General features: G+C 40.6%; 1 protein-coding gene across 4 annotated transcripts in view; it reads right to left on the bottom strand.

Moving 5' to 3' along the window:
• GUCY2C (guanylate cyclase 2C) overlaps positions 1-25,837 on the bottom strand; it is a 130,709-nt gene that overhangs the window by 49,536 nt on the left and 55,336 nt on the right. For 3 of the 4 annotated variants that reach the window (XM_059185991.1, XM_059185993.1, XM_059185992.1), the window contains 7 exons: positions 13,932-14,044; positions 12,063-12,127; positions 8,935-9,150; positions 7,738-7,859; positions 5,579-5,675; positions 3,050-3,167; positions 1,284-1,419 (listed from right to left, as the gene is read on the bottom strand). In XM_059185991.1, coding sequence (XP_059041974.1) covers positions 1,284-1,419; positions 3,050-3,167; positions 5,579-5,675; positions 7,738-7,859; positions 8,935-9,150; positions 12,063-12,127; positions 13,932-14,044 — 867 coding nt within the window. Of the gene's footprint in view, positions 1-1,283; positions 1,420-3,049; positions 3,168-5,578; positions 5,676-7,737; positions 7,860-8,934; positions 9,151-12,062; positions 12,128-13,931; positions 14,045-19,741; positions 20,127-25,837 lie in introns of those variants that run through there. The other variant, XM_059185990.1, reaches the window with a different exon arrangement.

Here is a 25,837-nt window from a genome sequence, read left to right as displayed (position 1 = left end):
TGTAATAGAATACGATGTCCAGAAATCAACCCTTATATATATGGTCAGGTGATTTTCGCTAAGAGTGACAAGACCATTCACTGGGAGAAAAGAGAATCTTTAACAAATGGTGCTGGAAAAATTGGATATCCATATAGCTCAAAATGCATCCATGACATAATTGTAAACCTACAAGTATAAAACTCTTAGAAGAAAACACAGAACAAAAGCTTTTTGACACTGGATTTGGCACTGATTTCTTGAATATGATACTAAAGGCACAAGCAACCAATGAAAAAATAGCCAAATTGGACTTTGTGAAGATGTAAAAACTTTGTGCATGAAGACATTATCAACAGGGTAAAAAGGCAACTCACAAAATAGAAGAAAATATTTGCAAATCATATATCTGATTAGCTATTCATACCCAGACAAAAGCCAAACAAGTCAACAAGTCAAAAGGAGGCAAAGTCTTGAAGAGAGATTTTCTAAAGAACATACACAAATGGCCTATAAGCACATGAACAGGTGCTTGATATCACTATTCAATAGTAATTAGGGAAAGGCAAATTAAAATTACAGGTTGAGTGTTTTTTTTTCCCAAGATTTTATTTATTTATTTGACAGACAGAGATCACAAGTAGGCAGAGAGGCAAGCAGAGAGAGAGGGAGAGAGGAAGGGAAGTAGGCTCCCTGCTTAGCAGAGAGCCCGATGTGGGGCTCGATCCCAGGACCCTGAGACCATGACCTGAGCTGAAGGCAGCGGCTTAACCCACTGAGCTACCCAGGTGCCCCTAAAATTACAGTAAGCAAACTTCAAACTCAGGAACACGTGTTGGGAACTTTGGGGTAATATTGTTATGAGAGGTTTTGGTAGTTTGAGGGTAATACAGGGTCCCAGATCCCTAAAGGATAGAAAAGAGATATGGAAGGACCAAAATCAAACTGCAGAGATTTCTCTTCTTGCTAGTCTCCAAGCACAGTCAGGACATCACTGTCCAAGATGACTTGTGAGGAGTTTGTTCATAAGTACAAAGTCTAGGCCATATGCTCTTTCTTTAGTACTGAAAGGTTCTGAGATCCTGAAGCATAAACTGGGGTCCAGATATCAATAACAGCAACCCCCAAATGTTTGCAATGGTGTTTGTATCCGAGTAAACTCAAAGATTTAGCTGTCAATCTATCTATGACCAACCCTCCTCTTTGCTTCCCAAAGTCCATCCATAAAGCCTGAATTTCTTCAGCTTTCTGCAGAAAGTGTTAAGTTTTGTTGCTGTTGTTGTCTGCTCTTAGGAAACCAGTACCTTCAAAAGTGAGGTTCCTGAAAGCCTGAGCAAATTTGGGGGTGGTAATAGCTTCTCCATTTTCAAGATATGTCTTCAGCACGTGTCCAAATAGCAAGATTCCATTCAAGTAGGCAAGAGCAAAGTTATTTTCTGCCTGAATGGGAAAGAAAAATCTTAAAATGAGTTCCCCAAAAGAGATTCTGGTCTTGAGCCTGGAGTAAAACATTCTTGGGGTCAGTAGAGTAACTGGAAAGGTAAAGAGATATTAGGAGAATGGTAGGGATGACATTAAAGAAGTCTTTTGGAAACTATGTCCTTGAGCCAGGGCTCTTTTATTAGCCCTGTGTCAAAATTCTGCCTTTCCTTGGCAATCAATAAAACTGGAACACTGTCTTTAGGGAAGTAACTAAAAGAAATGGTATTTTCTTCCCATGATCCTGAAATCTTTCATTTTAATGAGGAAGAACAGCATGAAGCACTGTCATAATTCTTGTGAGATTTTATATAGAAGAAATATTTGCTCGTAGTGTAATAATGTTCTCACAAAAAGTAAAAGAGAACAACAGTAAAAACAACTTTTGCCCTTCAGCACCCTGAATGGGGCAGGAAGGGAGTTGACTGGATAATATCATTGAATTTGCTTTGAAGACAGTTCTCAACAGTTGCATGGTGGTTATCATAGAGTTGGGCTGGAGATTAAAAGTCTTATGCCCCTGAGACCAAGTGAATTCTGTCAGCTTGGGCATTTTAGACTGCTCACCTGTGAAGAATCACACTTTTGCCAGAGCCTAGCAGCTGGGCAAGTGATATTGGACTATTACACTCAGAAGTATATTTGTTAGAAATATAAAAAGAAAAAAAAGAAAACGTCTCTCATTGGTTTCAATGTCTTTTGCTGAAATCATCTTTTCATGAAACCAAAAGAATCCAGTTAAGATCTAACCCCAGAGGTGGTTTCAGCTCCTAATTTTGGCAGGGCTGTAAAACAGAGGGTTTAGAACTGCTAGTCCAGGAAAAAACTGTGAGACTCCCCATGGTACCCAACTTCCCCTATAGCTCTTTGGGCCTGGCCTGTGGCTTGCCATCTCAAGGTTGTTGATGGTCCTCAGTATCTTTTTCTCTTCCTTTCTCTTCCCAGTCCAAACCTGCTCTCAACTGACACTGAGGGCAGAATATATCTGATGAAGGTGCAGTGACTGACAAGGCCCAAGTCGGTATTAGGGTCAGGGGCTCCTGCATTATAATAAGGTGGCCAGGATTTAAAGTCCAGTTAGAGGTTCTTTTTTCTAGGATAAATGCTACACCAGATGAAATGCTAGACTCTGCTGGACAAATTCACACAATGGTCAGCTTAATTATAATAGGGGACAATGTCTCAACCTAGGAGTACCTACCTCTAAAGGTATAACTTTGACATTCCTGACAGCAGAAAGTTGCTTTAGGGTGTAAAGAACGTCATTTTTTTTTTTTTTTTTTTTAAAAAACACTGTTTAGTTTCTACCCTCCTTCAATTAGCAGGATTTCTTCCTGTCTTCCCACAGTGTCACTTCCATTCTGATGTAACAATTGTTATAATTGTTGTGTTGGTCCAGAGCCCAGCACAGTGACCTAAGGTAAAAGCTTTAATATCAGTAATCTTGCACATAGTTGATCTCTCAGTTAAAATTTGTTGAGTGAATGGGAGTAAAAAAAAAAAAAAAATTGCTACTTTAGAATTTGGGTCTTACATAGGAGAATAATATCTTACCCTTGACAAAGAAAAGAATAGTACTCATGAAACCTACCTGTGATAAACCCCTGGAGAAAGAGCTAATGGAGGTGAAATTCCCAGGAGGCAATGTCAGGACAAGGACATTCTTCATATAGTCAGGGGCTGTGACATTTTCCGTGAAGTAATGGTTACTATAATAAAAAACAAGTTCCTCATGAAAACTAGGTTCCTCCAAAAATCATACAGAGCTTCTACAACTCCCACAAACTATAGCATCAGCCTTGAAATAGTTGAAAACATTTTTTTTTTTTCTGGTATCCTGGACAACTGTCTACCTTCCCAGATAGGGTTACTGATGTATGATGTGCTAGGCTGGGTCAGAAGGCTGTGCTTGCTTCACACCCACAAGTGGGAAGGAAGATCTGAACACAGAGACTTCTTTGAGAGAGGTTTTTTGGGCTCTGGACATGTAAGCTAGTGCTTGCTTTCAAGGCTTACTGACTTTTAGTTTATATGTGGAAAGTTTCTTCTATGTGCTCATAATACTTTAGATATACTGGGACAGGATACAGAGAAATTTTATGAATTAAATTTATGGTGAAACATGAGCATGAAAAGACTAAACATTTTCTCTAATGCTGTAAGCTCTTTGACGTTAGAGTATTGGTTGTGTATCCCCAATCCCAGGCAATAGTTGGCCCACCATGGACTGTCAATACGGTCTAAGATTGTGCTGTAATTCTAAACTTCCAAATCATTTGAGTGTTTTAATATGCAAGAATCTGACATGTTTGAACTTCTGTAATAGGATAACCATCATTTACTATGCAAACAATAGGTGAACACAACACATCTATGCTCTGGGGACGAGGTTGAGTATTTTGCTCATATTATCACATCTAATCCTAAAAGCCCTCCTATGAAGTGGGCCTCTTTATTCTCATTTTACAAGAGAAGTTTTAATCTCAAGATTCTAAATAATACCCAAGAGTCAAATGAACTCCAGATAGACAGTTTTAAAAAAAAATTGTTTAACTGAGGTGTGATTTTGGGAAACCCAAGAAATAAATTAATCAACTGTCCAGAAAAAAAAAAAAAAAAGAGTCAAATGAACTGAAGTGTGAGAATTAGAATTTGAAACCCAGTTAATGTCAACTTTCAAATGAATCTTCCCCAAACATAGCCAGGTGTCCTTCGAGAACAGTGACAAACGGATGCCAACACTTTGTCAGCTGGTTGAGGATTTGCTAAAGGTAAGATTACACCAACCTGGCTACACCAAGGACTCCTTCCAGAGGGCAAAGCAACTACTGAAAGAAGCTGTCAATGTGACTGTAGGAATGAAATATCAATAACTTTGCCCTCTTTCCTGTATTTTGCAGCTACAGTTGATTGATTAGATTATCTTCATGAAAACTAGTAATCAAATAGACCTGCAGTTCCTATGCTTCATTCCTCTGTATGTACTGAGACAAGTACATACAGTGTGCGGGAGATGACTAGGCAAATATGGGAGATATCAGTGCAGTAACAGTGTCCAGTCTGAGTACAGACAGGTAATGATTAATGATGTGGTCAGATAAGTGAGGTCATACGATCTAATTAATGGGGCAAGGGGCACAGGTGCACCAGAGACACCTTCTATAAACTTACTCTGACTCAGACACTAACTATCTTGGCATGGTTTGTGGGCTTTCCAACCATATTAGAAGATGAGTGGTAAAATATAACACTGTTAATTATTCTCAAATTTAAAAAATAAAAATTGAAATATAAGGAAAGGAAGAATGAAAGAAAGAGAAAAAATGAAGGAAGGAATGAACAAACGAAAAAAGGAAGGGGTTTGTATTCTCCAGAACTTTCTCTCCTTAGTTCCAGAGAATTACAGAGGATAAAATCCCACTGTGGCTGTACCACAGAGGGCGAAAAAGCAAATTCATTTTTTTTTTTGAAGATTTTATTTCTTTATTTGACAGAGAGATAGAGAGAGAGTATACAAGTAGACAAAGTGGCAGGCAGAGGGAGAAGAAGAAGCAGGCTCCAGACTGAGCAGGGAGACTGATGTGGGGCTCGATCCCAGAACCCCAGGATCATGACCTGAACCAAAGGCAGACGCTTAACCAATTGAGCCACCCAGGTGCCCCAACAGCAAACTCATTTAACTAGAACTTTCTTCTTACCAAAGGTGGCAAAAAAAAAATCATCTAGGATCAAAGGTCATTAGCAATAGAAGGCAGAGATATGGTCCACATTCTCAAAAATAATGCTACTGGGTTATTAGTTGATTTATCACTGCCTGGAAAAATACCTTACAATCAGGCTGGAGACCAGGGTCTGTGTAGATGAATGGACATGTGGGTTTAATGGGTCATTACATTTCTGTTTTAGACATGATAGTGATGTCAAAGGTATAGATGCCTGCTAAGGCTACAGTTAATTAAATCAAAATGACGGCGTGTTGAAAGAATAAAACACTGATTAAAATATTATCATACTGAACCCCATGCGAGTCTGTGAGAAACAAGAGAAAAGAGAATGCATCTTCTGGAAATCCTGGGAGTCTTTCTGAAAAGAGAAGAGTTCTTTCCCATATTGTACCTACTTGAATAGATCCACTAGAATAATGACAATGTCTTCAGCCACTGCCCGGTCCCCCTTGAGGTTGCCAATGATGTCTGGTGAACCACACATAACAATCACTGGAGGAGAGAGAAAAAGACGGAGGGAAATACACAACGGTCTATATACAAACAGGTGGGAACCAGTTACCTGAATCTGAACCCAGTATGTCCATGCTACATTTATGTTTTAAGATTAATATCAATTCTTCAATTACTGTCTTCCGATTTTTGTTTTGTTTTGTTTACAGGTGTAGAGTCAGAGTAGAGCTGTAAAGGATCTTAAAGAGAATCCTCTGGTCCATTCCCTTAATTTTATTGATTTAAGGAGACTGGAAGCCAAGATGTCAGAGGGTTAAAAATGAGTCGATGGCAGAGCTCTAATTGTCAAGTTTATGAATCTGGTTCAGTGTTTATTCCATTTTACCAGGTTGGACTAGTTATAAAAACTATTTCATTGATAAGTGAAGTGCACCTCAGCAACTGTGAAAAAGATAAAGTTGAGTGAATGAGAGAATTTACGTAGGGCTCCTAAGCAACTTTCTTTGGGCTTTGTTTATAGCTGTTGCTGCTGCTGCTACTGCTTCTTTTTCTTCTTTTTTAAAGATTTTATTTATTTATTTATTTGACAGAGAGAGAGAGACAGTGAGAGAGGGGACACAAGCAGGGGGAGATGGAGAGGGAGAAGCAGGCTTCCAACTGAGCAGGAAGCCCGACATGGGGTTCAATCCCAGCACTCTGGGATCATGACCTGAGCCCAAGGCAGATGCTTAATTGACTGAGCCACCCAGGCACCCCTGTTTATAGCTTCTTAACTCAGAACTCAGTCTTAGGGATTCAGTGTTAGAGTCCAATCTGATTCTGTGAGCTTTACCACTCTTTGCCACCGGATTTCCTGAATGTGTGAAAGAGGAGCTGGGGGACACTTCACTGGAACTTTTTATTTTATTTATTTATTTTTAAGATTTTATTTATTTATTTATCTGAGAGAGAGAGTGACTTTTACCACTCTTTGCCACAGATTTCCCCAATGTGTGACTATGAGAAAGAGGAATTGGGGGACACTTAACTGGATCTTTTTATTTTTTTTTAATTTTAAAAAGATTTTATTTATTTATTTGAGAGAGAGAGAGAGTGAGAAAGAGCATGAGAGGGGAGAAGGTCAGAGGGAGAAGCAGACTCCCCACAGAGCTGGGAGCTGGATGAGGGAGTTGATCCTGGGACTCTGGGATCATGACCTGAGCTGAAGGCTGTGGTTTAACCAACTGAGCCACCCATGTGCCCACTGGATCTTTTTATATACTATATTGTCTAGTTGAATTGTAAACACCTTAGGGACATGAATACTTCTTTTAAGGGGCATTTATGCTTCTTTTCCCCCCACATCTTGGCAATGTTTTGTACATGGAATTTTCTTTTTTGTTGTTGCTACTGTTGTTGTACATGGAAGATTCTCAATATGGCAAAAGCTTAATAATGACAGCAGATGATGATTGGAGTCATACTAGGAATTCCCAGTGCTTGCCAAGCAAGCACCTTCCCTTGTAGGAAAGGTCCGCAATTGATTCCTTTGCTCCTGATATATTCTTATTTGTAAAGATAATTCTTGGAAAGTGAAACAAAGTAAGGATGATTTTATCCCACATTTGACCTGTAACTGGGAGATCCCTGGGCCCATAAGTACAGGGACAGAGGAAAGGGAGATGATCTGCTAACCTTGTAATTTTAATTGAGGCCAGATATCAATAAACATCTCCTCTTGGTCATCATGGGACCAGGGTTCAGAATATGTGAGGATTAGTCACAAATCCAATAACAGATGGCACTGAGGTCAACGTAAAAAGCAGTTTATCGATGGTGGGTCACGATGTCATTTTGACTTATAAAGGCTAGGCTTTCATTATTACTTTCACATTATATTTAATTACTTTCCTCCTTTCTCTCATAGGATAAGGTTTTAATCAACAGGAGGAACAGTATGGTGGAGTTGCAGGCAACTCGAGATCTCCTCAAGTGAACAAAATATATGGAGGTAATGACGGCAGCATTATTATCTACAGTGGTAAATCTGTCAAAACCACTCAAAAAACTTCAGTAGTTGTGAGGAAGAAGTTGGCAAAAAATTATTTCCATGTCTCCTTACCATTGCTTTTCCGGTTCTGGTTCGTTAAGATATCCTGAAACTGGTCATTTCCCCTCAGAATTTCCTTGAAGCTGAGTTCCTGAGAAAAATAGGACACTCCAGCCTCCAGAGCATTGAGGTACCTACGCAGATAATAGACAAACTCTAAGAAACCAGCTTAGTTTCTTCATGGCCTCAAATGTTGTTTGCTCATGGCTTACAGATCTCTCCTGGAACTTGTTCATCTAAAATTCATTCACTATCAACACAACAGATGATATATAATATGGTATCAATGGTCTGGATTGCGGACATGTAGTTTAGTAAAAGTATAGGAGAAGTTTTAGGGAATCTTCATGTATCTATACAAATGGTAGATATTTGGCAGGTCCCTTATAATGGTTTCCTGCTATGTGCAGGAGGAAGGCCGCTCTGCTCTATAAACCCCATTATCACAGACAAGTTGAAACCCATTGAGTCTATAGTATGAAAATTCAGAGTTGATAGAAATCTTTTATCCTCCCAGGGAAATGGACTTTCCTGGGTTCTAAGTTCACCCCAAAGTTTCTAGGACAAGGCCTTAGGGTTGGTTCTTGCCATTCCCTAGATGTATGTTCCCAGTGGTACCCTTAGTCTTTTGCATTCTTGGGTGGAGAGAGTGCGGAGCTAAGCAGCAGCCTGGTGGTGCTATGGTAATCCAACCAGAAGATTCTTTCTGCCACCTCTGCTAGAGCTGTGTGAATCTAGTAATTTTATTTTAGCCATGGTGCCCAATGTCCCGTTCTCCTTCTGCCCCACTCGGTCCTCTGAGAAACTATGCGAAAACTATTTCTAACCAGTGGTAAGTATTGGCAGATGCATATTCTCTGGTATTGTATCTTGGACTATAATGTGAAAGCAGTAGCCACTGGTTTTCATGGTCCTTATGTGCAAAATGGAGGTCATAATACTTATTCTCTTTTCTCTAGAGGATTTACTGTAGGGAGTCCACAAACGTAATGTGAACATACTTAGAAAAGCAGTGTTGCAAATATCATAAATGCTAGTTACATTTATAGTTTCCTTTGACCCCTTTGCTTTCATGTGTGTAAGAAAGTGGGCTAGTGTCCATTCCCTGTGCTTTTATAGATGGAAGGAGCATATCTGATAATAACCAGCCAGGATTCTGTGGCTTCTCTCCACAGCAAGGGCCAGAAGCATATTAAAGGTCTTGCTTACCAGAAGCAGTCCTCGGTCTCGGTGCCATTCTTGAAAACATATGCAGTGTTCCAGGAAAAATCTTTGAATGGCAAATGATTGGCCTTCCAAAAGTTAACCAAGAAGTACAACAGCTTCCTAGCTGGAGACATCAGCCTGGTTAAAGTCTCTTTATAGTCACATGACAAGCCAAAACTCCCAGCTGAAATCATGGGATAGGTCAAATCTGTGTCAAGGCTATGCCAAGAGGTAAAAAAAAATGTCAGGATTAACATAAGCAGCACAAATACGGTTCTTCTTTAACCTGTTTCAGCCTGTGATTGGTAATAAATGGTAAGAATAAAATAGGGTCTTCAAGCAGCTTTCTCCCTTAATAAAGAGGTGTCCCTCCCACACAGGTAGATTTTAAAACAATATTTATCAAGCAATGTATTATGTTTTAAGAAACTCTGGGTATTTTCATGTATACAGGGTGGCGTGGTTACTTCAATTTATTCTGAAACGAGTTGTCATAACATCTAGGCTGGGACATATGCCTTTGAAGAGTAGGGCTAAGGAACCAGAGCATGGCCATCACAACCACCACAGATATTCTAAAACCCCAAAATTGTCCTCCATATTTCTCCCTCTATGCATTGCCTCACATCTGGCTCTTCTTCGGACTACTTTGAGAAACACATCACCTGATGATTCACAATTTCCCTTCCCTGTTTAATACATGGATCTTCTTGTGGTCCTTACTCACCCATTGGGTTCTGGATTAAATATCTCTTTACCCATGAGAACGTTTCACTGATACCTGAAGTGGGTATGTGTTTAATATCTATCTCTTCCACTAGACTGTAAGCTCCATGAAGGCGGAGATCATGGCTAGCTTGTTCACTTCCATATCTCCAGTCCTTTGGGGTCATATGTAGGCCCTCAATGCACACTTGATAAAGGAAGCAAAGCAATATCCCCTTTTCCATCTTGGGCCTTGCACTGAAGGGTTTCACTAGGTGTCCTGCTTGCATCTCAGACTCCCCATGTTCACAGTCAAAAAGACCTTTTATTTTTATTTCTCAAAACTGCTTTTTATCTTTATTTCCCTATATCTTTTAGTGTTTTTGGCTGCCTTCCATCCCTCATTCCAATATCCAGTTGTCAAATGCTATTGATTCTACCCTTAAATATCTTTAAAGACCATCCTTTTCTTTCCATGTCAACTGCTTTCATGCTAGTTCTGCCCTCTTCCTCCCCTCATGACTTTCCCATCTGTGTCTCCTGAGGGCTCTGGTCTTTCCTGTGCACTGTGGGCCCCTATTCATCCCAAAGTTGAGCTGCCACTTATGGCACTTCCCTGCACAATCTTAATTGTTTCTGATGCAAATCTAATTAAATATACCCCCCTCACCTGGAACTCATGACCTCCCAAATACAGCCCTACTTCATGTTTCCGGTTTTCTCTACTTCATGTTTCTTATTATTCCTCTGCTCATCTCTTGCACTCCAGTTAATACAGACTTTCACGAAATTTCTATACTTCTCTTGCTTCTTTGCTCTTATACCTACTTCTCCCTCTGCCTGCATGGGATGCTTAACCGTTCATTTCTACCCATTAATATTTCACCTGTTCTTCAACACTCAACTCCTACACCATCCCCTGCATGAAGTCCTTTTTTCTCTCTTGAGCTTCATTCTTCCAACCAGCGGAGGCTCTTTCCTTCTTTCCACCCCAGAGCAGCCTGTGTTTCTTTGGTGGAGTGTGCTGTACTCTGCCTTGTACTGGTTCCCTGGGCTCTTGTCCCCTTCTCTATTTCACTGGGCAGGGGCTGTGTTTTACTTAATGCTCTCTACTCCGGCAAAACCGAAATGCTTCTTTGTATAAGGGAGGCCCTCACAAATAGTGAATCAATTTTCCTGCTCCTCCTTTCCTTCCGAGCGCATTCACGGCATATCCGTAAGTGGTTGGATAAGACAACAATTGGGAATGAATGCAAGGAAGACTAAGAGCCTGAATTTGCCTGTATTTCGGTTTAGAAGATGAGCTGAGACGGGACACCTGGGTGGCTCAGTTGGTTAGGCAGCTGCCTTCAGCTCAGGTCGTGATCCCAACGTCCTGAGATCGAGTCCTGCATTGGGCTCCTTGCTCGGGAGGGAGCCTGCTTCTCCCTCTGCCTCTGCCTGCCATTCTGTCTGCCTGTGCTTGCTCTCTCGCCCTCTTTCTCTGATAAATAAATAAAATCTTAAAAAAAAAAAAAAAAAAGAAGATGAGCTGAGAAAGGGCTTCTGTGGTGTTTCTGTGGCACGTGGTGGGTCTGAACACCCGAGTGTGTTTGTCCAGCTGAGAGGACGTGTCAGAAGCAGACTTCATGACAGAAATTTCAGAAACTCAATTTTACTTTTTCCGGAATCTATTGCAAGGGAAGCGTAATTTTCTCCGTGTAGACAAAGGAGATCCTTGATTCAGGGGAAGACTGAACAGATAAAAGAAAGGCATGGGAGAGGGATTTTGATTTGGGGAAGAACAAAATGTTCTGTGCTGATGAGAATTACACTGAGTGAAATGAAAGGAAAGGATGAGGGCGGTTTTCCCAAAGGCAGAGAAATATTTTCATCGTGGTATTAATATATTGGCAGCTTCTTCCCCCTAAGCTGATAAGGGCACTGGGCAAGGTGCCTTCATATATTAAGTATATAATCCTCTGTGCTGTGAAGTCAGTACCTTGCTCCTTCACTTATTCCTCTGGCCTAAGGAGGAGAACAGACCCCCTGCTAATGCTCCGGGTACAGCACTTTTCCTGTGTGTTTCCATACACTGTGCTCACACCTTAGCAAAGATGCCTCTTTATTAAACTCCTCAGATTATCCAAGTTCATTGTCTTCTCTGTCTCCTGAGGACTCTAATATTTTACCTGTCCGCTGTTGCCTCTCAGGCTCAGATGTTAGTAACTGGACCTGAACAGCTATGGTCATTCACCCCACGGTAAGCAAAGGTCAAGTTACCTGGATAAGTATTTTGCTACAGAGAAGTAGCAAAATGCGAGGGCCCCAATACCCCTCATGGCACTGCCTTGACCAGCTGCTATTTGATAAATCACTTAAATTGGTATCATGGCCTGACTTCGACTCACAGTGGCATTAAAGCAACAACCAACCAAATTACTTACTACATCTGGAAGGTAGAGTATGTACATGAGGGCCCCATGAGGACACAGCCCATTCGTTTGTTTTTCTGTAGGGAAAAAAAAAAAAAAAGAAAGAAAAAAGAAAAATGAATCTCTAAAATGAAAACAATGGGGGCGCCTGGGTGGCTCAGTTGGTTAAGCGCCTGTCTTCAGCTCAGGTCATGATCCTGGGGGTTCTGGGATCAAGTCCAGCATCGGGCTCCCTGCTCAGTGGGGAGTCTGCTTCTCCCTCCCCTGCTCCCTGCTACCTTCTCTCGCTCTCCCTCTCTCTCTCTCAAAAAAATAAATAGAAGCTTTTAAAAAATTAAAAATAAAATGAAAAAAATGAATAAATGGGTAGGAAAGAAATGGTAAGGGAAAAAGGCCCCAGAAAATTTTAAAGTGAGCCTGTCAAGAAAGGAGCAACGCACGGTGCCTTGAGGTGGGCAAGGGGCGCTAAGGGGTAGAGAAGTCTGAGGAAGCGACGATGCTGTGGGCGGAAGGAAGGAGATTCTGTTGGAGGTGAACTTGGATTCTTCGTCAAAAGGAGAACGCAGAGTGGGGGAGAAGGACTGACTATAACTTGAGCAGTGTCTGTGGGCCGGATTGTGGGCAGACTAGACTTGCAGGTGCTTTGGGGGAAGAGGGCAGGTTGCAGTTTTAAGGAGAGCTACAAAACAGGGCTAAAGAGAACGAAGTGCAATGTGACCAGCCGGGTGATTACAGACGGCGTCTCGAACTATTTCTCAAAAGGACCATGATTAGGAACATGCCATCTCTGGCCTTAGGAAACCAGGATACACCTCTGTCCATAGAGATAGAGGGATGGAGGACACAACTCGTGCATCATAACGTGGAGTCTGTAAACTCCCCCTCCTCATTCCCAGCCCTCTCAAGACTGGGAAAGACTGCTGTCGTCAGTGTCTCTTCCTGACAGGAGCCGACCTGTCTGGTCAGGGTCATGCTACTGATTAAACTTCTGTGTGGTTCTATGCCTAGAATTCTGCTTCTAGGAGAGCCTTGTCTTGGGTTTCTGTGGTAAAAAGGCTGCTTGCATACCTAATTGCCTTTCAAGAGCTTGGAGTATTCTTTCATTCCAGAAAGCCCTGGCTGGGATTGGGAGCTGGGAGGAGGAATTAGGCAAGAAGCCCTCCCTTTCTTTCTTTCATTTTTTTTTTTTTTAAGATTTTATTTATTTATTTATTCATTCATTTGACAGAGAAAGATCACAAGTAAGCAGAGAGGCAGGCAGAGAGAGGGAAGCAGGCTTCCTGCCGAGCAGAGAGCTGGATGCGCAGAGAGCTGGATGCGGGGCTCGATCCCAGGACTCTGAGATCGTGACCCAAGCCGAAGGCAGAGGCTTAACCCACTGAGTCACCCAGGCGCCCCTCCCTTTCTATTTCTACCCTTTAACATTACTGTTACTACTTTAAAATTCAGGTTTCAGATTCAGCCCTGAAGCCATTAACCTGTGGCCCCATGTAGGGTGACAACTTGAAACAGAGATCTCTGGTGTAAGACTTTGAAATACCTCAGGCACTTCCTGAGGGATACACAAGAAAACCAGTTAATGTCAACATTTAAAATTTTTAAATGTTTTGAAGACAACTTAAAACAAAAGAATTCCCCTCCTTAATACTGGAAGTGCACAAATAGAACATAGAAAGTTCTCCCCACTTTCCTGGACTCCCAGAAGGCCCCTCATCACTTGGGAAACATATGGGGCTGAAGTCAAATTACCCTCTCGCCAAAACACTCAGCTATGCGACTAGAGGTGACATACAAAAGGCTCATGGACAAGTGCTCATGGACACTGTGACTTTTGTGTGCCGAGAGGCATGAGCTCTACCTACGACTAAAGTGTTTACTTACAGAAATTTCCCTGAGTAGGTCAAGGCCTTCACAGGTGCTACTCCGGCAGTCATTTGACTTATAAATCACACTATCCGAATAGATGAATGTAGCATTCACAGTCACATTTATGCCTGTTTCCAGAAATGAGGGAAAAGAAAAAATGTGTTATTTTCCCATAGTTTGTAGCCATGAAGTTTACTTTTTTACCAGTTGATCCTGGGAAAAAATGGATATTCCTCTTCAGGCCCAAGAATATTATATATAAGAATATATTTTATATTACTTCCTGTCACTTCTTTCCTCTGTCTCATTTCTGTCTCTCTCAACAGCCCTATTGAGGTATAATTTACCCTCCATAAAAATCACCCATTTAAAGTGTACAGTTCGATAATTTTTATTAAGTGTGTATATTTGTGCAATCATCCCACAATCTGGTTTTATGACATTTTCATTCTGTTCATGGCTCTCTTCTTTTCATGCTTGTAGTCCCAGCAAGTTTCTTCTACACATCTGCAGAGTTTTAGGACAGCAAAGATACAGACAGTCTGATACTTGTTCTTTCATGTTCCCAAAGTGCTGATTCTGTTTGCTGCCAATGTGCACACTGGTGCCTCTGTGGTCAGCCCCCAAAGCTAAAGTGAAATGTGTCCATCAGGGTCTAGGGTCTTCAGATAATGGGTCATCTTCAGGTAAGGGCAAGAGCACTGATGGTGATATCCCTCATTGTTAGATTGCTAGAAATTCTGTCTTGGAAGGGAATAAAAAGACAACACAACCATATGATCAAGGTCTGTCTCTTCCATTTCATTTCCTCCCAATAAAAAAAATATTCAGGACAGATGTGTGATTCCTAAGCAGTGGCATCCTTCATGTGGCCAAGCATTTGCACAGGAAGTCTGGAAATCTCAGTTGCTCGTCACACTGCTGGTTGAAGGATGCGTGACTTTCTGTGTGTTCTTGCATAAGCCATCTGAACTTCTCTAACTGGGTGCCTTCCATACATAAAATGGGATTAAAACCATAACTGTCAAACATAATAATTTTGATACCTCTACAAGAGTAAAACACATCAACAACAGAAAAGGCTGTTGTTCTTCTGAACGTCCAAATAACAGTGTTTTTCAAGACTGAGAATGAAATAGTCTTCACACTCTTTAGCTGCCTCAGAGATGTGTCTGTCAACTAGGGAGCATTTTACCTCTTGCCTTTTTGGGGTAAGGAGGGTTGATTCAAGAACACGTGTCCTGATACTTTGTTCAGTAAGAGATCTAAATAAGAGTTGGCAGTAGGTCTAGTCAAATAGAAGAGGTCCATGCAAGAAGACCAGTCAGAGAGAATAAAAAGAAGAGGTGGGGCTAGCGATGGATAGAAGAGCGATTAACACCTGAATGTGGCCCTGTGCCAGCCATAAGACAGAACACTTTATACCCTTTTTGTTCTTGAATTCTCACGGCAATAGGGAGACTATAGAGTATATGAAGCTGGGGGGGATAGTACAAGTTAGACTGTGGGGGGCCCAGGAGAAAAAGAGAGTACATGTTGGGACCAGTGGAAAATAGTACTGGAGATGGGCTTATTAGAAAGCAGTGGGAGGAGTCAGGGGGTGGAGTGGAGGCCAGCACAGAGTCACACAACATAAACAGGGCTTGGGAAGATGGCCACACCCACAGCTGTTAATGTCTAAGCTAGCTCTTCCTCCTCTTCCCCCATGAGGGCTCTGTTCTCTCCTGCCACCAGGAGGGGCACTGAAGATGACCCACTTCAAAATCCAGTGGTCCAGGCAGCCCGTGGCAGACAAATATAAATCCTGCACAGGATCTAGAAGAAGGGGTGCCATCATCTATTGAGTGTGACCTCAGGCAAGTGATCCCCAGTTCCTTATCCATTTATAGATAGAACAGAATGGGGCGATCTCTGTTACTATATGCCTAGCATTGGGCTCTGGATTTTTGCATGCATTATTTCAATCCTTAAGCCTCCCTTAAATCCTAGGAGGTTAGTTAAAATCCCTAATTTAAAAATGAGAAAATGAAGGTCTAGAGAGGTAGACTGACTTGCTTAGGGTTACACAGCTGGGGTTTTGAACCTAGGACTGTCTGATTCTAGAATTAGACATATTGTAGACTGGTAGTTCACAATGTGTGGGCCACAGAACCCAGAGGTACCTTGAGACTCTTTCAGGAGGGCTAGAAGGTCAAAGCTAGCCTAAGTAAATTAAGACATCTTTGTTTTTTCCACTCTTCTCTCATGAGCATATAGTAGAGTTTTGAAAGCCTACATTAACTGTATTATCACAACAGATTAAATGCAGAAGCAGATATGAGAACTCAGCCATTTTCTATGAAGCCTGACATTAAAGATGTACACAAATGTAAATTGATACCATTTTTCCTACCTATTTTTATTTTTTGGCTTGAGAAATAGAGGTTTTCTTTAGTAAATTTTAATGTGAGCAGTTAAGGTGTTTGTAATTATTTTAAATTAATTAATAAGCAAATATTTAAACCATTTCTCAGTCTTAATTTCCAATATAGTAAATGTCAGTAAATGTAACTATATATACAGAACTCTACAGAGCCTGCAATTATTTTGAAGAGTATAAAGAGGTCTTGAGACCAAAAAATTTGAGAGCCATTTCTGTAGAACATATGTTGCATGCTACTGTCTCTCAAAAATTTTCTGGTTATGTGAACTGTTTCTGCTTTTGTTTTTTAATTGGGTAGGGGAAGATGAAGATCCCTTCTCTTTTATCTTCCCAAATCCCAACTGATTTCTCAAGAAAACACTGAAAAATTTTCAGACAATGTAATGACTTCAAATCAAAGCTTAACTTAAAATAAACAGTTCCCCCAACTGCTGTTCCTCATCTTTATCCTGCCTGCACCTCCACCCCACCAGAATACCTCCATCCTGGGAAGATGAGTGGAATGCTATAGAATACAGAGAACCCTGTCTCCTTATCTAGGGCTTTGAGGATGGGATTGGACCATAGTGAAACTGAATATAGGTGCTGGAGTCTAGGAAAGGGACCCCTCAGTGCATGAGACCATTTGGCAGGTATGAACAAGGTGTGCTTAGTCATGGAACACACATCCTTGAGGAGCTGATGTCCTTAAGTTGAAGGAACCTCTTTTTTCCATATTTTCCACCAAATCCTATCTATTCTTCAAAACCTACAGGAGTTTCCTAAGTACTAGGAAAAAAATATTTTTTTCTTCTATTTGGACATCACCCACATTTGGATTCTTAATTTTCTGCAATTTAGCTCTTTAAGTGTAGTGACTTAGAATTTCCCCCAGATAGTAATGCTCAGTGTGTTTAGAACATGAATCTATCTTTCCATCACAACCTGCACTTCTGGAGTTTCCTATGCATGAACACCCATCTAACAAAAGGCATCACCATGTGCAAAAATCTGGGCATCATTGTTTATCCCCCCCCCAAATTCTCCACTTGTTTAATTTATTCAACCACCTCACCATGCCTAATTCTATTTGGTAAAGGAGATGAGTGGAACTTAGAATAAACAACCCAATAAAGCATTTATAATTACTAGTGATAGATAGATCAGGAATTCAAATTCAGGTTATATGAGTCCAGACAAGTTATGAGTCCAGAGATCAGATCTTAACACTACACTACACTGTATATTTTATACCCTGGTAACTTGTTCAAGTAACAGCAGCAACAACACAACAGCAATAACATAACATTAATGTCCTCGACCAAAACAACAGTGACAACGATGAAACAACTGCTACTCTCTGAGTTCTTAGTATGTTTCAGTCTGTTTATTAGGTACTTTATACGAATTTCCTCATTTAATTCATACCATAGCCAACTACCGTTTATTGTGATTTCAAACAATAAGGGGATTGAGGTTCAGAAAACTTAATTTGCTCCAGGTCACTGGTGATAAACAGTTGGTTAAAAAGCTGGAATATGAATCAAAATCCGATTCCAAATCTCTGCTTCTAACCACAGTGTTCCACTGCCTTATTTTAATGGAAAGTTAGTTCATGATGGCTAACGATCTTAGGGTGGCAATACGATATGTTCTTTGGAACCAGACAGATACGGGTTGGAATCTCATTTCCAATAGGCAACCTGTATGACTTCAGCAAAGTTAGTAAGCCTCCACTGTGAAACTGTGCCAATAATGCCAATCTTACAGAACTGTGATGACTAAAAAGATTATATATCTTACCTAAAACATGACAGGTACTCAATAAAGAAGGAAACCAAGGCTCAGAGAGACTAAGGGAAATTGCTTGTCCAGGGTCACAAAGCAAGAAAACTCTAGGACAGTGACTCCAATCCATGTTCTCAGATTTCAGATCAAATACTCCTTCCATGATGCCAGTCTTGGTAAATAAGGGGCTTTAATTAAATGACCTTATAGTTTCATTACAGCTCTAGATCGGATCCATCTATCTACACCAGAATTGGTCTCAGGCAAGTCAAAGAAATGTATATTGCACAGCAAAAAGTTATCACACATATGTGATGTATGATACCTCTTGCTTTTATTACCATAGCATTTTATTGCATTTTTAGTGGTTATTCAAATCTTACTTATGATAACTTCTCAGAACACACACGTCCAGTCTAGGAACAGCGATGTATAGCACGAGGGCTTAAATACCTTCCAGACACTATGTAAAGTCATTGGCAGAGGTACCAAATAACATATAACATATACATTGTGCTAGCCACATGGCATTACCACAAGGTAATGAAACCATGCAGCTTGGGCACTAAAAAAGAGCTGATTACCACAGAATTTTAAATGGAGGAAATGAAGACATACCCTCTTTAGAACTACAAATAAACATTAAGATGTATGCTCTAGTCATTGACTCAGTAATTATACTTTTGGCAATCAAGTCTCAAGAATAGAAAAAAAGTATACATAGATCTATGTGTGTGTGTGTGTGTTTATTATAGTATTTTAAAATAATCATGAAAATTTAAAAACAAAAGGAAATCATACAATAGGGAATAATTAGAAGGTTTGACTCCAAGGAATATTCTATATCCACTCACATGATGTGATGAAGATTCACATGAAGATTACACAGTTTTAGGAAAGTCACTTGCGGAATAATGTGACATAAAATCAGAAGGATAGAAGGTTTTTTCTATACCATAGTGATCCCAACCATGTTCTTAAAAACAAGAAACTAAGAGGCATATATTAACAGACACTGGAAATGAAATATCCAGGTGGCTGAAAATTATCAGGCATGATTTTTTCCCTTTATGTATTTTATCTGATGTTATAAAGTTTATTTTAATAACTACTAGATACAATAAAGAACCGCAACACTGAATTTGGTTACAAATTTGATTGTGTCTTATAATAACAGCCAACAGAGATGTAAGAGTGAACAGATGGATTAAAAACCCCAGAAAAAGAGTCCACGTCTGTACGAATTTAACTCTCTTAATTCATCTTCTTGACTGTAAGCCTGTAAAGTCTCAGGTCCAGACCAAATACCGCCTCTGAGCAGCTTCAGAAAGGAACACAATGCCCTCCTGAAACTGAGCCATCAATCGAGTTTTGTCTGGGGCAGTTCACTGCTGTGAACATATGCAATTCCCTGGGTTGGGGCCATTCCAAGAGCAGGGTGGATTATGATGGAGCACAATGCGGTAGGACCTAAATCCTTCTCTCTGAGAGCCTACTGCCTTGAAACAGAAAGGGGTTGTGGGGCCAGCCTTAGAGGAGAGTGGGTGATCAGGCAAATGGAAGGTCTTGGCTAAGCAACCATTTGACCCCAGAGGTGGTAACAGGAAGGAGATGGACTCTTTGACGATGTTCTTACCAGCAGTAAGCAGACGCTGTTTCACTATTTCCACTCCCTCATCCACCGCTTGTCTCAAGTTATCCAAGGACTCTGGGAAGGCTGAGTTGTTCATCATCAGGACGCTGATCTCGTAGCTGCCATTGTTGCAGTTCTGACTGATCTGGGAGGCCCAGTATGTCAGTCCTGGACGGAGGAGCAGTGACCACAAAGCTAAGCCCAACAGTGTCATCTTCGTGCCCTTGCTTACCTCAGAACCATACCCCTTGTGCTCACTTGTTTTACTCTGTGCCTTTAGGGAGGCAGGGACTCCAGCTGGGCAGCCTCTAGCTGGGTCCTTTGGTCCACTCTTCCCCACGCTCCTTTCTGGTCATGCCCCACTGGTCACGTGGGCTATGGAATACAGCCTCCCTGCCAGCAATTAGGAGCTACATTATGATAGGAGATAAACCAAAGTTCACTTTGTGTGTTTGCTCACAGAAAGGCCAGAGTTATAAACAGGGAGATTGCCTGGGCCTCACCCAATAAAAATACATCAATTTGTGACACATCGCTGGGAAGAGGAAAAAGGGGAAGCGAGAAGTCTAGTATGTACATAAAAAGATGTGTAAAATGAAAAATAAGGGTCAAAGGGCTTAAATGAAAGCACAAATATCATGGACTATTGGTGTTTAGGTTATATCTGCACACCGGAACTGAATCCTTAACTAGGAAGAACTGCGTTTCAATCACTGGTCAGCAACTGTTTACTGAGACTTGACTGGGTGCTGGGCGTTAGCAAGGCACTAGGTATACAGCTACAGGTGGTGTGGGTACTTTAATGTCTTCATGGAACATGCATTCTGGTGGTGAAGACACACATTAAATAATTGTGAATAAACAACTGAAAAAAAGGGCAGAGTGCTCTGGGACACAGGGCAGATTAACAGCGTATTCTAGAAAGTCAAGGAAGTTTTCCTGAGAAAGTGCCCTTTAAGTTAAACCCTGAGGGATGAACAGGAATTAGCTCAATGGAAAGAGGAGGAGCATATGGAGGGCAGGGGGACAGCATGTGCAAAGGCCAGAAGATGGAAGTAACATGGATGTCTGAGGAACTGAAAGAAATACAAGCATGGTTGGAGTAGAGAGAGCTAGGAGTCTAGAGGCGATAAAGTTTCTCAGTGGAGGGGCACCTGGGTGGCTCAGTGGGTTAAAGCCTCTGCCTTCAGCTCGGGTCATGATCCCAGGGTCCTGGGATAGAGCCCCGCATCGGGCTCTCTGCTCAGCAGGGAGCCTGCTTTCTCCTCTCTCTCTCCGCCTGCCCCTCTGCCTACTTGTGATCTCTGGTTGTCAAATAAATAAATAAAATGTTTAAGAAAAAAAAAAGGTTCTCAGTAGAGTAGAGTAGACAAGGGTAGGCCATAGGGTTTCCTATAAACCATTAAGGATCTGGAACTTCACCCTAAAGGTCAAGAAAGGAACATGATCTGATGAATTTTGTAAAGACCTCTTAGGCTGCCATAACAAGGATGACCTAGAGAGAGTGGGGACATGGAGTAAATTAGGGTAGTGTTTCTGTGGTCCAAATGCAAAGTAAAGGAGACCTGGATGAGGCCAATGGCAGTGGAGATGGGTTCAAGAGATATCTAAAAGATGCAGACAAACCATAAGAATCTCAGGAAGCAAACTGAGGGTTGCTGGAGTGGAGGGAGTGGGGGATGGGGTGGGTGCATGATGGACAATGGGGAGGGTATGTGTTATGGTGAGCCCTGTGTATAGTGTAAGACTGATGAATCACAGACCTGTACCCCTGAAACAGATAATACATTATATGTTAATAATATAAAGATACCATAAATTAAAAAAAAAACTAATTAAATTTAAACTAACACAAGCTGAGAAAAAAAATAAGTAACTAAAATGTATATGAAATAGTTTTAAGGATGCTCTTAATATGTATTTTCACTGTTTCAAAAAATAAAATGTTTTAAATATAAAAACTAAAGGCAATTTCTTTAGTGTGAATAAAAAGATTTCCTACAAAAGAAAAAAAAGAGAGATATCTAAGAAGTAAAATAGATGAGACTTGGTATTTATTGGATGTGGGAGCATTAGAAAGAGGAAGGAGTCAAGAGTGGCCCCTGATAAGCTCAGCTGGGTAGGTGGGAAAGCTGTTAAGCAAGCTCTAGGATTCTGGAAGAGGAGCAGGTTTAAGGAAGAAGATCATGACATCTGTTTTTGGACATGCTGATTTTAGGGAACCTGTGCAGATGCGGAGTAGCCTAGAGTTTTGGGAAGAGGATCTGAATCTAAATGGAGGTTTGGAAATATAGTCAGAGATGTAGTACAATTGACAAAATAATGTCATTATTTACACCACTGACTTGATGACCACTCAAGCCAAGTTTATGTTTCAAACTTAAAGCAAGTAACATCAACAAGATGGAGGGCTAGGAAGCCCCAGCTTTCATCCCTCCACGAAAAAAAATTAACAACTGCCCACAGATAAAAATAGCTCTGGGAAGGCTTTGGGAGTGCAATGAAGAAGCTGCAGCAACCCAGTGGATCAAAAAAATCAAGATGGCCTCATAGGAAAACACAAGCATTTTATGTGTGTCATTCCATCCTCCAGTGTGGCCCTGCTCCACACCAAGAGGGATCCCCTTGGCCATGACATTTTACTGCAGGGAAAGGAGAGCAAGAGGACCCCAGCAGCCTTTGCCACTGGTAGAAAACCTGCAGTTTTCATCATCAAGGTCCTCTGTGGTGTTTGCTGACACTAACTCCAGCTGACAGAGATGCCTAAAGTACACACTGCTGTACTGAGAAGTACAGAGAAGGGCCTGTTGGTGCACCCTCACTGTGACCGGAGCCACTGCACCACCCTCCCCAGTGCCTTGGTGCCTGCACTGCAGACCCCAGGACCTTTTTTTTTTTTTTTCAGGCCACAGTATCTGCCACTGAAGACCGATTTTAATTTATTTTGACAAATGGAAAAGCAGCACACCGCATTTACTTGCACTTCTGCAGTGTATCTCAAAGCAGCTCAGTTCAGGAGGAACAAGGGTCTTGTCAGAAGACAAAAGAATTCTCTTCCTTGTTGGAATTTTTGTAGCTTCCAAGCACATCTGCAGGTGATTCTGTAAAAAGCTAGCAGCATTCTCGAAAGCATTCCATGAGGCCGCTTCTCTCTACATTGATTGTGATGGCTGGTGAGGTCAGCTTGAACACGGACCTCATTGGCCAGGACCTCCCCTGTCGGGTAGGAGAGCAAAAGAAGGCTAACGGAACTTGCTGCGGTAGTTTTGGTATCAAGGATACTTGCAGTCTTCACCAGTGCTGACCTCAGCTGACAGAACTGCCTGTTTTTAATGAGTACATGCTATAAAAAGAAGCACTCATGATAAGAACACAAAATGTAGGGATAGGAGAGTAAAAGTATAAAATTTTGCATGCAATTAAAGTCAATAAATACAAAAAAAGAAAGAAAAAATAAGAGCAAATCACTACAAAAAAAATAATCACATAGCAAAGAAGAAAAGAGTGGAAGAGAGGTACAAAACAGGAGCAAAAAAACAGAAAACAAAGAAGGAAATGGCAATAATAAATACTCTCATATCAGTAATTACTTTTTTTTTGTTTCTAAATTACTTTTTTTTTTAAATTCTACTTAGTTTAACATATAGTATAATATTAGTTGAAGGAGTAGAATTTAGTGATTAGCTTAAATATAACACCCAGTGCTCATCACAACAGGTGTCCTCCTTAACCCCTCCTTAACCTCCTCACCCATTTAGCCCATCCCCCACCCATCCAGCCACCCTCAGTTTGTTCTTAATAGTTAAGAATCTCTTAGGCCTGCCTCCCTCTCTTAAGAATTACTTTAAATGTAAATATGCTAAGCTCACTAAACAAAAGGTACAAGTGCCTGATTGAACAGATCAAAAAACCCCACCAATACTCATCACCATGCAATGTACAAGAGATTCACTTTAAAGACACAGATAGGCTGAAAGTGAAGAACAGGAAAAGATATTCCATGCAAATGGTAACCAAGAAAAAGAAGGGGGCTATACTTACATCAAACAAATTATACAAAGAAGGACATTATACAATGATAAAAGGGTTAATTCAATAGGAAAGTATATTATAAACACATGCACTCAACACAAGAGCACTTACATATATACAGAAAATACCAACACACCTGAAAGAAAAACTCAACAACTGACAAATTGACAACAATCTAATAGCAGCAAGGGACCTCAATATTCCACTTACAATAATGTATAGAATACCAAGACAAAAAAATCAATGAAAAAACAGCTGATTTGACCAATACTACAGACCAAATGGACATACACCAACTTTCCGTCCAATAGCAAAGAATTCATGTTTCTTAAGTGTACAAAGCTCATTTTCTAGGATATATCAATGTTACATCGAAAAAACAAGTCTTAACAATTTCAAGAAGATTAAAACCATTCTAAGAATTTTTTTCTGACCACAGTGGAATAAAACTAGATGTCAATAACAGCAAAAAATAAAATAAAATAAAATAATATTTTAAAAAGAGAATAAGTAAATAATGGAAAATTCATGAATGTGTGAAAATGAAACAACACACTCTAAAACAACCCTTGGGTAAAAGTGGTAAGCAAAAGAACTTAGAGTATCTTGAGACAAATAAAAAAGAAAACCAAACCCATACCAAAACTTATGGGATAGAGCAGAAGCAGTATTAAGGGGGATTTATACCAATAAACATTTACATTAAGAAAGATCTCAAATAAACAATCTAATTTTATACATCGAGAAACTAGAAGAACAAACTAAACCCAAATTTAGCAGACAGAAGGAAGTGATAATGATGAGGGAGCACAGGGCTGGCTGAAGACAAAGCAAAAGCTGGCGCGTTGCACCCCCCTCTCCATCCGCTCCCCCTCAGTCCTAAGTGTAGCATCCCTCAGGCAGCCCTGACTGCCATGAACAATAAGCAAATAGTTAACTTGCAGAGCTCACAATCCTGCTAGACAGGAGTCTCCCTTGGCTTGCAAATGTCCTAAATCTCACTAACAAAGACAATGGATAGTAGGATTGTGACATCCCACCAAAAAGTCTCCCAACTATCTTAATGTTAATGGCTGGCCTAAAGACAATATTGATCAAGCCACAAGGGCAAGGTCTGCAAGGGCAAGGCCTCTGGTAGGCCTCCGATATCCTGGCACCTTGTAGGCCCTCTTTAGCATATGAAAACTCCCGTTGAAACCTCCCTTCTCCTCACCTTCCCCCAACTGCAAGGTATATAACATGCCTACCCTCACAACCTGGGGCAGCAGCTCTTCCTGCCCACGGGTCCTGTCCCCGTGTTTTAATAAACCACCATTTTGCACCAAAGATGTCTCAAGAATTCTTTCTTGGTCATCGGCTCTGGACCTCAGCCCACCTAACCTCACCTAGGTTCTAGAACTTCATCAATAAAAATTAGAGGAGAAATAAGTCAAAAAGGGAATAGAAAAATATCGACAAAACTAATAATTGGTTTTTTGAAAAGATAAAACTGACAAACCCTTAACTAAGGAACAAAGAGAAAATGCATATAAATAAAGTAAGAAGTGAAAGAGTGGACATTACAATGGATGTCTCAGAAATAAAAAGAATCAGAAGGGACAATTATAAGCAGTTATACACACTAGTAAACTGGGTAACCTAGAAGAGTTGCATAAATTTCTAGACACATACAACCTACCAAAACCGAATGAAGAAAAAATGAAAAGCGTGAAACAAATAACAAATAAGGAGATTGAATCAGTAATTGAAAACCTCAACAGAGAAGTCCAGGACCAGGTGTCTTCATGCATAAATTCCACCAAGTATTCAAAGAAGAATATCAATCCTTCTTAAACTCTTTCAAATACAGAAAAAGAGAGAACACCTCCAAACTCATTTTATGAAGTTAGCATCATGTTAATACCAAAACCAGATAAACAGATCAGAAAAGAAAATTACAGACAGCATTCCTGATGAACAGACATGAAAAATCCTCAATAAAATATTAGCAAACTGAATTCAATAGCACATTGAAAGGACCATACACCATGATCAAGTGAAATTTATCTCTCTTATGGAGGGATAGTT

This window comes from Mustela lutreola, chromosome 8 (genome assembly GCF_030435805.1).
Source record: "Mustela lutreola isolate mMusLut2 chromosome 8, mMusLut2.pri, whole genome shotgun sequence".
In the NCBI taxonomy this organism is placed as follows: Eukaryota; Metazoa; Chordata; class Mammalia; order Carnivora; family Mustelidae; genus Mustela; species Mustela lutreola.
This window is presented reverse-complemented; position numbering and strand designations above follow the sequence as displayed.